Source organism: Pleurodeles waltl, chromosome 4_2 (assembly GCF_031143425.1).
Source record: "Pleurodeles waltl isolate 20211129_DDA chromosome 4_2, aPleWal1.hap1.20221129, whole genome shotgun sequence".
Classification (NCBI taxonomy): Eukaryota; Metazoa; Chordata; class Amphibia; order Caudata; family Salamandridae; genus Pleurodeles; species Pleurodeles waltl.
The window spans coordinates 43,024,995-43,040,077 of NC_090443.1; the positions used below are offsets into that span (position 1 = coordinate 43,024,995).

The following is a 15,083-nucleotide window of genomic DNA, read 5'->3' on the forward strand; positions in this document are numbered from 1 at the left end:
TACCCACACTTAAAATTAGCACAAGTCATGAAAATGGGCCATCCTGAAAGATATGTTACCGATAGCAGATTATGTTCCCGTGTGGAAAACATGCAAGTCGATGAGCTAAGCAGACAAACAAGTTTCACTCATTACTAGGAAGCCACTTCCATTATTGTGGTGCCTCACAAATAGACCAGTTCACCACCCACGACAACGCAAAATACCTAGTTTGTCTCCAGGTACACACAAACACAATCCATGGACAATGCTCCATAGGTGAACTGGTCAGGGATATTTGCCTATGCTTTTTCTCCTCTCCCACTCATTCTGCATGTAGTATGGAAGATACAGCAAATAACCTTCACAATCCTCCTAGTTTTTCCTGCTTCGGCCAGGCAGCCTTGGTACTCAACACACCTCAAGATGTCCATCAGCCTCTTTGAAAAGCTCACAACAGGCTGGAACTTCTAGCATAGAACCAAGGCTGAATTAGGCACCCTAACCTCATACAGCTCACCCTATCAATCTGGCACCTGAAGGTCCTAGAGTATGGCTATCTCAGTTCCCTGCATGAATGTATGACTATCCTGTACGATCTCCTATCAAAGGCTGATATTGCAAGGTTGATAGTCAAGTGCATCCAGACCTCCCATCACAAACCAAAAAGAACACACTCTGTCCAGGGTGCACTTGACTCGCAAAATAAGGTGCAACCATGGTCTTTTTGGTCAATGTCCTGCTTGCTCATGCAAAGGCGCCACCTAGTCAACACCACACATGTCCACCGAACACAATTTTGTGGATATCCTAGCCTGTAAAGATTTTATGGTTGGCCAGTCAATATTAAGATCTTTGTTCCAGGCATCTGCACCATCCATGAGCTAACCACCGCATATAGAGGGTACTGCTTAAATCTGTGCAGATTGAAAAGGTACAAGCCTGCCACAGAGGATCAAGCTTATATCTGAAGGAATGGATTCATTGGTAGTGTACAGTGCCCGTAAGAGGGCCTCTACTCAGGCTACACGGAATGCTGCTCCTTCTGATAACCCAAATAGATAAATGCTGCAGGAAAGCGGGTGGCATTTGGGACAGCCACACATTGATGAATTGCCAACTCTGTGGGCCTCTTCTGTATCACGGGAAGGAGATGAAGGAGCTCACAAAGTGTCTTCCTGAGCCTCACCTCAGAAGAGAACAAGCTGGTTGCAGTGAGCAAAACAGCAATGCTAATATGTTGTGCCCTTGAAACGGCAAATACAGCAGCAAAACTAGTGTCGTCCTTCGTAGGCCCGCCTTATTTGGGGTGTTATAGTTTAGACCAAAGATGCAACAGCACCTTCTGAATGTACCTTTTGATGAGAAGCATCTGTTCAGTCCACAGCTTGATCGGCTTCTCTAGGATATCAAGAAAGTTGCAGACTTGCCAAATTCCCTGGTCTTGCGAAAGACATCCACTCCAATGTCCGCTTTTCGCAAGCAGCACACCGGGGGAGGTACCAAGCAAGGGGCTCGGGCCAGAGATCGCCTTGTCAGCAGTAAACCCAGTCCTTTCGGGATCATCAGCAACCTAACTCCTTGCAAAGGGGGGTCCAAAAGAGGAAATGAGGAGGGAAGAGGGAGGACACTACACAATTCGGGGGAAGAATAACGGACTTACTGTCAAAGTGGGAAATCGATATGTTGGATCAGTAAGTTCTCCCCCCGATTGTGAAAAAAGGGTACTGCCTTGAAATTCAAACACCTCCTCCCAACATCCCACCCCGCCATCATGCACTTAGTACAGACCCTCTTCATCTCCTAAAGGAAGGCTGCAGGTGCTCCTAGGAAAGGGAACCATAGAATCCGTACCCCAGTGTGTGGCAGGGGTTTACTCCCTGTATGGTCTTATCCCAAAAAAGGACTGGTCACCCTGACTGATTATTCATTTCTGACCTCTGAATGTGTTCATCTCCAATGAGCATTTTCACATTACAAGATGTCATTCCCTTGCTACGCCAAGGAGACTTCCTGCCATCACTGGATCTGAAAGACTTGTATTTTCACGCCCCAGTGCACCACAAGTGCCTTTGCTTTTGGTAAGTGGCAAACACTATCAGTTCAAGGTTTTGCCTTTCAGGGAATACCCCCAAGGGTATTCACAAACTATCTAGTGGTCGTAGTTGCCCATCTTCTCAGAAACTCCATTTATATGTTTCTGTACTTAGATAACTGGCTGATGAAGAACAGCAGCAAACAACAATGCCTAGCACGCACTCAGCTAGCAGTGTCTCTGCTTCACTGACTAGGTTTTTACCATTAATACAAGAAAAGTCACATTTTCACTCCAAGCAAATTCTGTCCTTAGGCTCAAGTTCTGAATGCCGAAACATGCAGTGTGTACCACAACCAACAACTGAGGTTGATGACAATCCAGCAGCTGCGGCTGCTTTTTCTGGCTCCGTCCTATCACTGTCCACACTGCAATGAAACCGTTGGGAATGATTGCTGAGTTTACTACGACTGTACTGCTTGGCAGGTTACACATGTGCCTGGTACGACGATGTCTTTACCCCACAGTGGGCACAAGTGGAAGAGCAGTGAGAGGATCTGGTGTTGGTAATGAGCCCGACCCATCATTCTCTTTGTTGGTGAAGGAAAAAAAACCTGTTGCTCGGCAGGCCCTCTCTAGACCCCCTCCCTACATCACTACAGCTGCATCTCTCATGGACTAGAGACCTCAATTCCACCAGATGGCAATCCAAGGTACTTGGGCTCCACAGCACCAGGATTGTCCAATCAGTTACCTGCCACTTTCAGTCATCACGTTAGGCCACAAAGCATTTCTCCCGCTTCAGAATGAGAAAGCAGTTCTATAAAAATGGGCCACATGACAGCAATATTCTACACCCAGAAGCGGGGCTTGGGGCCTGCCTCCCTTAGCTCTCTCAGCTAGCACAGGAGCTCTGGCATTGGGTATCTTACTACAATGTTCACTTGTTGGCAGAGCACCTTCTTAAAATGGAGAATGATTTTATGGACCTGATGGGCAGGACACATCAGCACATTTTTGACTGAGAACTCCACCTGCCAATCCTGCACAAGTACTTCCAGTGCTGAGGGACTCTGGCAGGCAGGTCTATTGCCGATCTCAGAATCCCTAAATGCCACATCCCCACACCCAGAGTCCATAGAAAATGCAGTATGGATCCTGGATGTTGCTTATATTTTTCTATTTCTTCCCTTCACTCCATAGGTGGTGAGGGAGTTGAGGCAGGTGTCCATGACTCCCATCCTGGTCTCAACAACCTGGGGAAGACTGCCCTGGTACTCATTGCTCCTTGAAATGTCAGTCAGTCCTCATGAGAAGTTCCCAATCAGGCTGACTCTTCTTACTCAGCATCAGGGTCAACTCATACACTAAGATCCCAAACAGCTCAGTCTCTCAATTTTGAACCGGAGTTCCAAAAGTTTGGCTCACACTGGAATGCAGTGCTAGTCTATGCGAGGACAGGAAACCCACTACTAGCGCTTGTTATGCAGCTAAGTGGAAAAGGTTTATGTGCTAATGTATTTCTAAACAGCTGGTCCTGTTTAAACTCCCCGTGTAGGAGCTTGTTTCCTACTGTCTATGCCTCTGCAAGGCTGACCAAGCTTACACTTCCATAAGTCTACTCCTATTTGCAGTTGCAGGCCATCTCCAGCACAGACAGTATTCAACTATTTTCAGAGTTCCTGCAATTAAAGCTTTCATTGAAGTTTTAAAGAAGGTAATTCCTCTAAAGACACCTCCTGCCCCTCTGTGGAATCCGAATGTAGTCTTCACAAACTGTATGGGCCCTCCCTCTGAGCCTCTGCACTTGTGTGCCTTACAGTTCTTTTGTTGGAAAGTGGTTTTCCTAACATTCACCCCACTCAGACATCTTACTGAACTCCAAGCTTTTACAATACAGGAACTGTTCATTCAGATACACTAACATAGGGTAGGTCTAGTCCTACATTTCTGCCTAAGGTTGTCCCATCGTTTCAGATCAAACTATTGAGCTACCTGTTTTCCCCCCACTGCCTGAGTCTGTAGCAGAAAGGGCCTTTACACTTTGAATGATATATGAGGCCTCATGGAATATAGTGACAGTACTAAACCAAACTTGCTGCCTCACCCTGCACTGCTAATTATCCACATATTACATCAGTCATAACATCTTCTCATACATAATTGATCATATTGCTGCATATTTGCATTGAAATTGATGAGAATACTGTGTGTGGCGTGGGCATGAGTTAATTACCTAAGATAACTAACTGCTGAATTTCTATGGTTTTGTAGGTGTAAAACTTGAACCTAATTGTAAGGTGCCTTGTAACCTTTTTTTTTTTTTTTTGAGATATATATATATATATATATATATATATATATATATATATATATATATTTATTATGTGTGTGTGCGCTTTGGTGTTGCACACTTTTACAGGAATATTTATTCTTTAGGACTTAAGTGAAGCCTACCTTTATGAAAGTATCTTTTCTTTCCTCTGTAGCATACAAGTTCTTGAATGGGTATGTTCAGCAGGCATGTGTCTCGATTAACCTGAGGGGTAATTAATGCTGATCTCTTCAGCCTACAAAACAGTTGCTTCATAGTTTGCACTGCAAGCTTCTTTGTGCGTGCCTCCCAAGGCATAAGTTGCTGATTGGCTTCAGGTTTTTCTGACTCTTGGACCTCATCTCACTCAAATTGTTATAGGTCTTAATTGACTAAACACTTTTTTTCTATTTTGTTTTTAGTTACAGTATTGGCAGTGCATTCTTCAACATTACTGATTTATTTTAATCAGCATTATGTTCGTCCTTCGTGTTACAATTTTTTTTAATAGCCACCATTCCTCCTCTCATATCTTCATTCTTCCCCCTAATATAGTTTGAAATCGGTGAATCAGGCCCAGGCAGTGCAAATAATGTTACTAGATCAGGATACCAGTTTCCTGGTGGACTTCTTCATTCTAGATACCAACCACCGCATATATTTCATCTATGAAGAGTAGGCAAGTAGGGTTACTGTTGGGAGGCAGCTGTTCCTTGCATGGTATACAGTCATGTTTCTCTGCCCTAGGTGCCTGACTGCATTAATCTGATAACTGCTTTTTTATTTTGGCCCTAGTCTCAACTAATCTAGTGTGTGCAGAGACATATCACTTGACATAAGCAAAGTCCAGGACATGCCCTGTGAGCAGCTGGGGAGCACCCAAATCCAGTCTACTGCCCTTATGGGTTTCACATATCGAGCGGTAGTGGCAGCATGCTGAGTTTTGTGAAACCATAGTCGCGGCCAGAATTTTTTATCTGTATTGCTGGAGGGGAGACCTGCTGACCCACTCATGTAAAGTTCCACTTCTGTTTTTTGCACAACTCCTGGTGCTAACATCCAATGTAGGTGTTTTGCATTTGTGGCCTCTATGGTTCATACATAGTATGTTTGTAAGTAATGAAGGTTTGCATGTCCATTTTGAATGCCCAAAGCCTGACTTGCACAAGATGGAGGTGAGGTTGTTTCCCCAGACAGTGGAAGTGTATTGCTGACATTCCTGAATCTGGAGATGTGGGAGACCTAGACACTAAATTAAGTGAAGAACTGACAGTGCTTCTTTGGAACTGCACTTGGGCCTTTTGATGAGTAAGAAGCTGCCTGTTTGTCTTCCTTAAGCACTGCCATGTGATAGAAGTTGTAGGTGAAGTATGGACTGCAGACTGCAAGGTGAAGAGGACCCTTTAGGTGTGGACAGCCTCTGTTATGGGTGCTCTAGGCAGAGACTGCTCTGCTGTGTAAAATATCTGTCTTCACAAAGGTTCTGTCTGGGGAGCAGCCTTGAAAGGACTCTGGAAAGGAGAACCGCTCAAGCAGGTGCTTAAGGGCAGTCTGTACGTACACATCTTGGTCTGCTTTTACTTTATAAATGTGGAATCCACTGGCTTTTTGCTGCTTTAGTTTCAGGTTTTCTGTACCCATGAAAGAGAGTGCATCACAGAGTACTCAGGGGCCTGTTGTGCAACCAGAGCTGGTGTCTTCCAGCAATATTCGCAGTGGTGAGAGACGATCACTGAAGTCTACCCCCTGATGTGAGAGATGTTCACCTAGCCTGAAGCACCTAGAAACTCATCTGTCTGTTGAAAGAGTAAAGGAGCCTTCCACTACTCCTGCACTAATGAATGGTTAGGCGAAGCATGGTGTGTAAGACTCCAGCATGGTAGAGTCTACCAGAAGAGAACGTTTACGGAGATCTTATGAGTGTCCTCCTGTCATTGGTTAGCAGTCTATTTACTGGCTTGTACTGTGCACCATGACCAAAGCTCACTGGAGCTCACTTTGGTCTGATCTTTAGCAGTGTGACCTGAGCCACTGTGCACAGTGATGAAACTGCTGCTTGACCTAAGCATAATCCGCTAGAGAGTGCAACATATGCTGGCTCTTGCTATCGGACCATGTTTATTGATATACTAACCTGCACTTGATCAGCAGGGCTGCGATAATCTTTGAGCACTTCATTACACAGCCCTTCTGTAAGGCAAAGTCTCCTGAACAACCATCCCTGTCTGCGAGGCACCATCCCAATCACAGGATGACTGGCAGCAGCTTCCTTGTCAGAGATCCGTCTGCCCAAAGAGGTCGTGACAAGAACTGCCAGCTTGTGAACTCTCAGGAGTGGGTAAGCAGAAAAGTCGATCAGTCACTCAAGTGCACCTACCTTAACACCTACTCAGAAACCTCACTTGATGAGACTACATTAACTGGGAGAGAGACTGCACATTCAAAGCGTATTTGTATGATCCGCACTTGAGCCCTAAACCTGCTTGAAATTGAGCGTGGAAGGGAACTGTGGCTAATAGCAGGCAGCTGCATCTATAACATCAAGGGCTCAGTTTGCTAAGGCATAGTTGGGTGGACCCTGGGAAATCTGAGGTCAATGACCTCAGCCCCCACGATTGAGTCTCCATATCCCCTGCGTGCACCATGGCCCACTAATAGGGTCTGACAGTTACTTTTTTCTTTTTTTTTTAACAGATAATTACTTTTATCTTCCACACAGGGTTCTTCAATTCAGGATTAATGGCCGGGAAATTATTCTGTAGATTGTGTATATGAGAAAGTCCTCATTAAATTTGTATTCCTCTACATAAAGAATTCATTTTTCATGGCAAGGATTGTTTTATAAATTGTAGATCTTGCTATATTCTGCCTAGATTTATATCCTTGATGTGGGACAATACTACAGATTACACATCATATGTTGGAGAAAGGGAACTTCAGTGCAGCTATTGTCTCAGGTAGTGCTTAATTTCTTTTAAACAAGTGTCCGGGCCCAAAATTACTGTATTTATCGGCGTATAACACGCACTTTTTCTCCCTGAAAATCGGGGGCAAATGATGTGTGCGTGTTATACGCCGATATAATGGTTAAGGACCCATAGTACATACCCGATAGCAGCGCGAATATGTCATCGGCGCACATTGCAGTCCCCAGCAGCCTTCCTCTGTGGAATTCTTCTTGAATGGCATTACAGCAGACTCTTTTCAAAACGCCAGTGTCCAACAATTACGGTAATAGATTTGTGTATTAACCGCCCTCTCCCACCTCCCTCCCAACACTGCCCTCAGCAGCAAACAGGTTTGTATACACACAGTTGTGGAACTACCGGGTATAAGCTCCCCCTTTTCATTCTGCAGAACCCACTTACCGTACGTTTTAAAAACTGTCGGCAGTGTGCTGACTGCTCCAGCCGCTCTACAGAGCCCTGGAAACATCTACCTTAATTCTGTTAAGAAAGCCTCACACAAAGTGTGGTACTCTATTACCGTACTCAACTGTCTCACAAGCGGGCACTTCAGGAAATACGGTAATGCACCAGGCCTTAAAAAAAAAACACATCTAGGGTTTTTTAAACAGCGACTACCGGTATGTCTTGAATTACAGACCTCCGGTGCAGCCTTCCTCCTTCCTGCTACAGGGGATACGTCACACCAGTAAATCTCACGGCCGTGAGGTACAGGCATTTAGTGAATGGCATTTACGGTAAGGAATTTCAAGACTGTGACAAGTACGATATTGCACACTGCCTGACAGAGCAAGGGGGAGCAAGAAACTACGGTACTACATACACTAGCTGACCCCCCTCCCTGCAGTGTGCATTGATTTCAAAGGGCACCAGAGTATTAAAAGAAGTCTGCCGGGGGGGGAGCAAAGAAACACTGCTGATGGCTAGTGTCTGTCTCCCTACCAGGCAGTGTTTCTTTGCTCCCCCCTGGCAGACTTCTTTTGATAATCCGTTTCACTTTAAAATCAGTGCACACTGCTGCCTTTGGGGGGGGCTGTCAGCTAGTGTGTGTCTCTTAGCTCCCATCCAATCAATCTCAATACGTCCGAGCCCATCCTTAATTTTACCATACCATACCATACAAACACATGCTAACAAAGCCATCCTACAATACACACTACACATAGCCATCCTACAACACACAGATATAACAAGAGTACCGGTAAATTTACACACCCCTGATACTACCTTACTCTTTTTTAATTTAAACTTAGGTAAAAACTATACCACTGCAGTGTGACTCATCCTGACATTCCGACGCTGAACTCTGCACTATCATACGTGCATTCATTACTTACGGTATTTCCCTACTACGGTATCCCCAATGGAATCAAAGCAAAAGCGTGCAGCATATACAGCTGGTTTCAAGTTAAAGGTTGTGGAATATGCCAAACAACATGGAAATAGGGCTGCAGAAAGGCATTTTGGAGAGTCACCAACAGAATGCACAATACGAGAGTGGCGAAAAATGGAAGAAAAACTCAAGACATTATCAAAAACAAAATGTAATTTTCGCAGCGGTATTGCTAAATGGCCAAAATTAGAAGAACGGGTGAAGGAATTTGTACTTAATCATAGAAAAGCGGGCATTGCATTATCAACAAAAATGATCATCATTCAAGCAGTGAAAATCAGCAAAGAGTTGCAAATACAAGATTTCAAAGGGACAGCATCATGGTGCCAAAGATTTATGAAGAGGCATGAGCTTCGGATGCGAACAAGAACCAGGATTGCCCAGCGTATGCCAGAAGATTATGAAGAGAAGATAATACATTTTCATAACTTTATTATCAAACAAAGGAAGAGACAAAATTTTGAAATTGGTCAAATCGGCAACATGGACGAAGTACCACTCACTTTTGATGTTCCTTCAAATAAAACTGTTGAAGCAAAAGGTACCAAGACAGTAACAATTAAAACTTCAGGGCATGAAAAAAATCGTGTTACTGTGGTCCTTGCTGTCACTGCAGACGGAAACAAGCTGCCACCATTGGTCATTTTTAAAAGGAAAACTTTTCCTAAGGAGAAGATTCCAAGTGGCATACAGGTGCATGTTCATCCCAAAGGTTGGATGGACGAAGAAGGCATGAGGCTTTGGATCAGAAATGTGTGGGAGAAGCGCCCAGGTGCTTTGTTAAAGAAACCATCCTTGTTAGTACTGGACTCATTCAGATCTCATCTTACAGAACCAATAAAGAAAGAATTTCAAATGTGCAAAACAGAAGTAGCAGTCATTCCAGGAGGACTTACATCACAATTGCAGCCATTGGATGTTTCCATTAACAAGCCCTTTAAAGCCTTCATGCGTGAAGAATGGAATAAATACATGTGTGATGAAAGCCAACATGAAAGTACAAGTTCTGGGAGAATGAAAAGACCTGGCATTTCAAAAGTGTGTCAGTGGATAAAGACTTCGTGGGACTCAGTTAAAGAAGATATTATTATCAAATCTTTTAAGAAATGTGGCATAAGCAATGCTTTGGATGGTGAAGAAGACGAGCTGATTTATGAAGACAGTAGCAGTGAAAGCAGCAGTGTTCAGTTCGAAGATATTGAAGATAGCAGTGACGATGAAGAGTTTCTTGGTTTCACAGATAGCGATTTCTGAGTAAACTTTTGTAAAAAAACATATATGGTAATATCCAAGTTTCTTTGTTAAAACAGTTGCTTTTACTGTCATTTTACGTTATTTACCTTATAAGTGTTAATATTATTAATAAAAAAAAGTTCTGAGCTACCCTTATTTTGCTTCAAAGTTCTTTATTTAAAATTTAAGTTTTTTCCCCTGAAATTTCCTTCTTAAAATGAGTTGCGTGTTATACGCCGATAAATACGGTATACTTTGAATGTCCTGCCCTTTCTCACCACTGGGACTGCTCACTCTGTTTGGGCACTGCCTACTTAATTCAGTGCTAGCACCTCCCCCACTGTTAAGTAAGCCCGTCTAGAGGACATTGAAGTACGATTGTTAGTGTTTGGTGTAATTACCTTCTATTGAAGGAATGGGACAAAATACTTAAGTCCTACAACATAGCCTGCTACAGGCTGCAAGCCAGACGTGGGGTCTGTAAGGCAGAGCTTGTTTATGTCCACCTCAAAAGGAAAGTGGCATGTTCTGAAGGGAATTGTTTTGAACACGTTTGTGCTTTGGGGGTTCCTAGAGAAACAAAAAGACCCTCGGTATGTTGTTGTTTCTTCTGAAGCTGCAGGCAGGAGGGTTTTACCAATAATTCTTACCATAGCTTACCGTCACTGACAACCATAGGATTATTATGCCTAGATTTTCAATATCATTAACCCGTGGAGACCACTAAACTTGTAGGATTATAAGACGGAAGGCTTGTCACTTAAATACAGAATAGCGGGCATTATTACCTGGACTTAATAGAAGTGCTAATTTCTTTTTACTTGCTTTTCATTTTCAGGGGCCGGTGTTACGAAATGTCCCATGGCTTATTGCAAATAAGCAATGTAGCATGAATGTCAATTTTCTCTTCATTTTGTATTGTATTTATGTTCCGTTGTAGAGGTGATGGTTTACAATTGTATCCAAAGTATCATGTATATAGCTCGTATTTTGGTAATAAAAGAAAAACCTGGGGAGACCACTGCTGTGAACGCAAAGTGTGGTATCCTGAATAGCCAGGCTGCTGTGGAGAGAGAAAGTCGTAACTAAAAATAGTATGTGCCAAGCTCAGACTGACCTACGGGGCAATCAGGCAGTGCTCGGTGGGCTGGCCTGACAGGTCAGTGTGTGGGCCGGTTTTGGGCTGTATTTGGGGCTGTTCTTTAAGTCTGCTTGGCCGGTTTTCACTGTTGATTTACTTGATATTGAAACAAAAACCATCTCAGCATGAAGCTCAAATCCGTGCAGTCTTCCGTACCTCGGAAAACACTTATGCAGTGTATTTGTACAAGTTCTAACCTACTTCTGTTTGCAGATATGAACTATATTTTGTGCCCGGGCCTATTTTGTGTTCAAGTCTGAGCCTGGTATGTGCTATTGGCTAGATTATCCAAAAGCAGTGAGGAAAAATGTGTGCTAAAATAGCGTGTGCAGGTAGCTACCAGAAGGCAACTGGTACCTGTTCAACATGGAAAAGGATCTAATATTCTCAAGAAAGCATTTGAAAAAAAGCATTTCTGTCAGCAAACGACCTACTGTCCAACATTCCTCGTTTCCTGGACGTTGACAGTTTTAAGAATCACTGAAAAAATACCTAATTTCCGTTTTTATTCACATTTAAAAATAAATACCGACACTAAAATTAATGGTTTAGGTCCATGTGTATTTTATTTTTAAAAAAAGGAAAAATTAAAAACTGTGAGCCTTGGTTATAGGTGGCACCACACCTGATCTAGGTTGATACAGTACACGACACGGGCAAACAGTGGTCATTTCTTAGTGGTGGTGTTTCCATTGCTCAGCACCCATAAATATCGTCGCTAATTAAGCTCCCCATACGGGTAAGCTTTTATTAGCTTGAGAAACCCTTGTTTACGTATAGCGAATACCTTGCTGCAATGGGGGGGGGGGGGAGGGTCTTGGCAGTAGGTGCTTATTGTATAGATTGTGAATGTAAGGCAGACGTTGGCCTGCAGAACCATTGTTAGGGTCTTTCTTTAAATTGAGCTGTCTTCATCTCCCCTCAACTGAATTTACATGGTTTGACCATTTTTGTTCGTACGTTTACATATTATATTTTGATAGTTGCACCTAACATACACTTTCTTGTCAAACTTTTAAATTGGCCATCTAAAATCATGTCGCTCGTTTCTGCTGTGCTTGTGTCTTGTAGGTGGGTCAACTCTTTGCAGCCAGCGCGGGTGACGAGATGGGGCGGTATGATATCCACGCCAGATGCGGTGCTGCAGGCAGTCATCAAACGGTCACTGGTGGAGAGTGGCTGTCCCACCTCTATTGTCAACGAGCTCATAGAGAATGCCCACGAGCGCAACTGGCCGCAGGGCTTGGCTACGCTGGAGACGCGGCAGATGAACCGGCGCTATTACGAGAACTATGTGGCCAAGCGCATCCCTGGGAAGCAGGCAGTGGTGGTAATGGCCTGCGAGAACCAGCACATGGGGGAAGACATGGTAATGGAGCCTGGCCTCGTCATGATCTTTGCGCATGGAGTGGAGGAAATCTAAACACAAGAGTATTTTAAACTATTAAAGATGTGCTTTAAAGACTCTTCTCTCCTTTCAGCAAGCGTTTTAAGCTTGATAAATAAAAGGTGAACCATGTGAGTTTGCAACGATGCTGGTCAGCCAGGCTCTCGTCCTCTATCAGGGCATTATCCACACTAGCTTATTGCTCTATAGGAAATAATATCTATATATAAAGTATACACTTAGGTAAATTGCAGGTAGCTATGTGGTTCCAGGCGAGATTTTCTCCATCATACTTATGCAAAGTCAGTCCGGCTCAACCCTATTTGAACAGGCGAACGCTTTCGAAGCAGGAGGCCGCTCTTCGTGCATGACTCCTAAAAGTTGATGGAAGCACAACCACGGAAATTATGCTCTCCCTGGCCTTGTGTGAAATACTGATGCCTGGAATTAATGTGGAGCTAGACTTTGAAGGGCTGCTGGTGGTGTTGTGGAAGCACAGAAGGAAGGTTGTAAACTGCAGGCATTAGGCACAAAGTTTCAGTGCACATAGCGAAGTACACTGAGAAGGAGAAGTTGGTGGAGTCCGATCAGTGCGGAGTTGGCATACTGCCTGCTTCTCCACGTCTTGTGTTCTTCCTGAGCTGCTGGAGACAAAAGTGGACTCTCTCCGGCTGGGGCAGACCATTTGAGCCTTTTCTTGTACTGTGGTACTGTTTCATTCATGGATGCCGAAAATATCCTCATAAAAATTCCAAATGTCACTGCACCAAAAAGCAAACTGAACTCTAGGTGTTTTACTTTGCCTTTCATCTCAAACTTCTGAACCCCGACAACTGTACCAGGGTGTGGTAAGCCTTCTGCAGAGTTAATTCCGCCTTTTGCTAGCGAGGAACACAACTGCATCAGATGGTACTGCTGGGAGAGGTGGATATGGATACAGAGCTCAGAAAGCCCCCAGTCCTCTTGAGAGGGACGCGAGACGCTGAATCCGATTTAAAGTATGAAGGTATAAATGCACCGAGATCCTCCCCCTCAGCTGGCAACTGGTTGGGGGAGGGGAGGGGGGGTGCTGTCACAAGGGAGGGAGGTGGTTCCCTACCCTCGATAATTTTCTGCCTTCATACTGCTATTTTGGTGTGCCCATTCTTTTGGCATTCATTTGAGGTATTGCTTCTGTTTGTCTTTTTGTTTCACACTCCATATTGAGTTTTGTTTTCTGTTGCCGTTGATGACAGTGGCTTTGTAACTTTGTATGTTCTTTCCCCCCCTTTTTTTTTTTTTTTTTGTTACATACGGTGAAAAAATTGTAAAACAAAAAAAATGCCTTCTTGTTGAACACCCATCTTATTTGTATGTTGTATTTAAGTTAATTTGCCTGCGGCCTGAAATGGTCACAGCTGGTCACTGTAACTCAAGGATTTCCATTGTAAGTTCTTTAGGGACAGATCCATGCCACAACTTAAAAATGATCATTGTGTGAGTCCTATTTAGAATCCTACATTTTCTGTGCGTGTAGATGCTTAAAATGTGGCCTAGATCTGGTTCTCCTGAACCTGCGCCTGGTATCCCTTCTCTGTCCGTTGTCCAAATTAAGTGAAATACTTTTTGTTTTTTTAAACAAAATAAAAAATTCAAATCAGGGACTCTTAAACTTTCAGAGGCTGAGACTCACTAATTTGGGGGAGGCGGAATGGGCGAATTTGCTGGTGTGCTCCTTTACTTGTCCTCACGATCATGTTTAACACACACATCCACTACAGTTCCCTTGCGGATAGTCAGATGTTTAGGGAACTGGTGCAGTGTGAGTAAGCATTGGCAATAGGTCACGCCTTTGGGAGCCATTAGCGTTGTCAGTGGTTTGTAGTGATGTTGTGCAGCGTGGAAAACTGCTATGATGCGGCTGCCGCATCTTGAAGTCATGTGGACCATGCATGCATGCACCTACAAAATGCACATGTGCTTTTTTCTTTTTATTTACTGATCACGTTGGCTTGGTAAAAAAAAAAAAAAAAGTAGTACAAAAGCTTTTTTTTTATTTTTTTTTATTGAGAAAAGTGGTTAGGGAAGAAATAAGGAGAGCAGAGATGTAAGTAACAGGGAGGGCACAGGTGGGGGAAGCATCACAGAGGACGTCAGGAGAAGTACAACCTAATGCAGGCGAGAGAGTGCAACATGGAACGAGGAGAAGCACACTGGCAAGGGAGCAGCGTGGGTGAGAGGGGGGTGAGGAGAAGCACACAAGGGCAAGAACAACAGGAAGGTGGGAGGTTGAGATAGAAGCCCATACAGACGGGAGCAACAGGGAGAGGGGTGAAAAGTAATACACAAGGAATACAGCTGGAAAACTTGTGCTTTCTCATGGAATGCTTAACCAAAAAGAAAAAAGGAGTGTCTGAAAAGTAAGAAGTGAAAGGACACATGTAAAGAGGCCATGCTCCAGGGGAGGAACAAACACAAGTAGAGAAAGGAGAGACCACACAACCTGCCTTTGAGACAGGATTAACTGCATTTGTAGGTTGCTTTATTAAAAGCACGCTATGTTACATGATGAACACTGTTCTTTTATTCCCACTGTATAGCAATTAAAATGTGTAATCAGATATGGAGTTAATGTGAATCTGCCCAGCGAGCACTC

General features: G+C 43.7%; 1 protein-coding gene across 1 annotated transcript in view; it reads left to right on the forward strand.

Moving 5' to 3' along the window:
* Positions 1-14,099, forward strand: part of RNF41 (ring finger protein 41) — a 190,157-nt gene extending 176,058 nt beyond the window's left edge. The window contains exon 7 of the mRNA XM_069230564.1: positions 12,133-14,099. Within this exon, the coding sequence (XP_069086665.1) occupies positions 12,133-12,484 (352 nt within the window). The 3' untranslated portion in view covers positions 12,485-14,099. The remainder of the gene's footprint in view (positions 1-12,132) is intronic.
* The last annotated feature ends 984 nt before the right edge of the window (positions 14,100-15,083 follow it).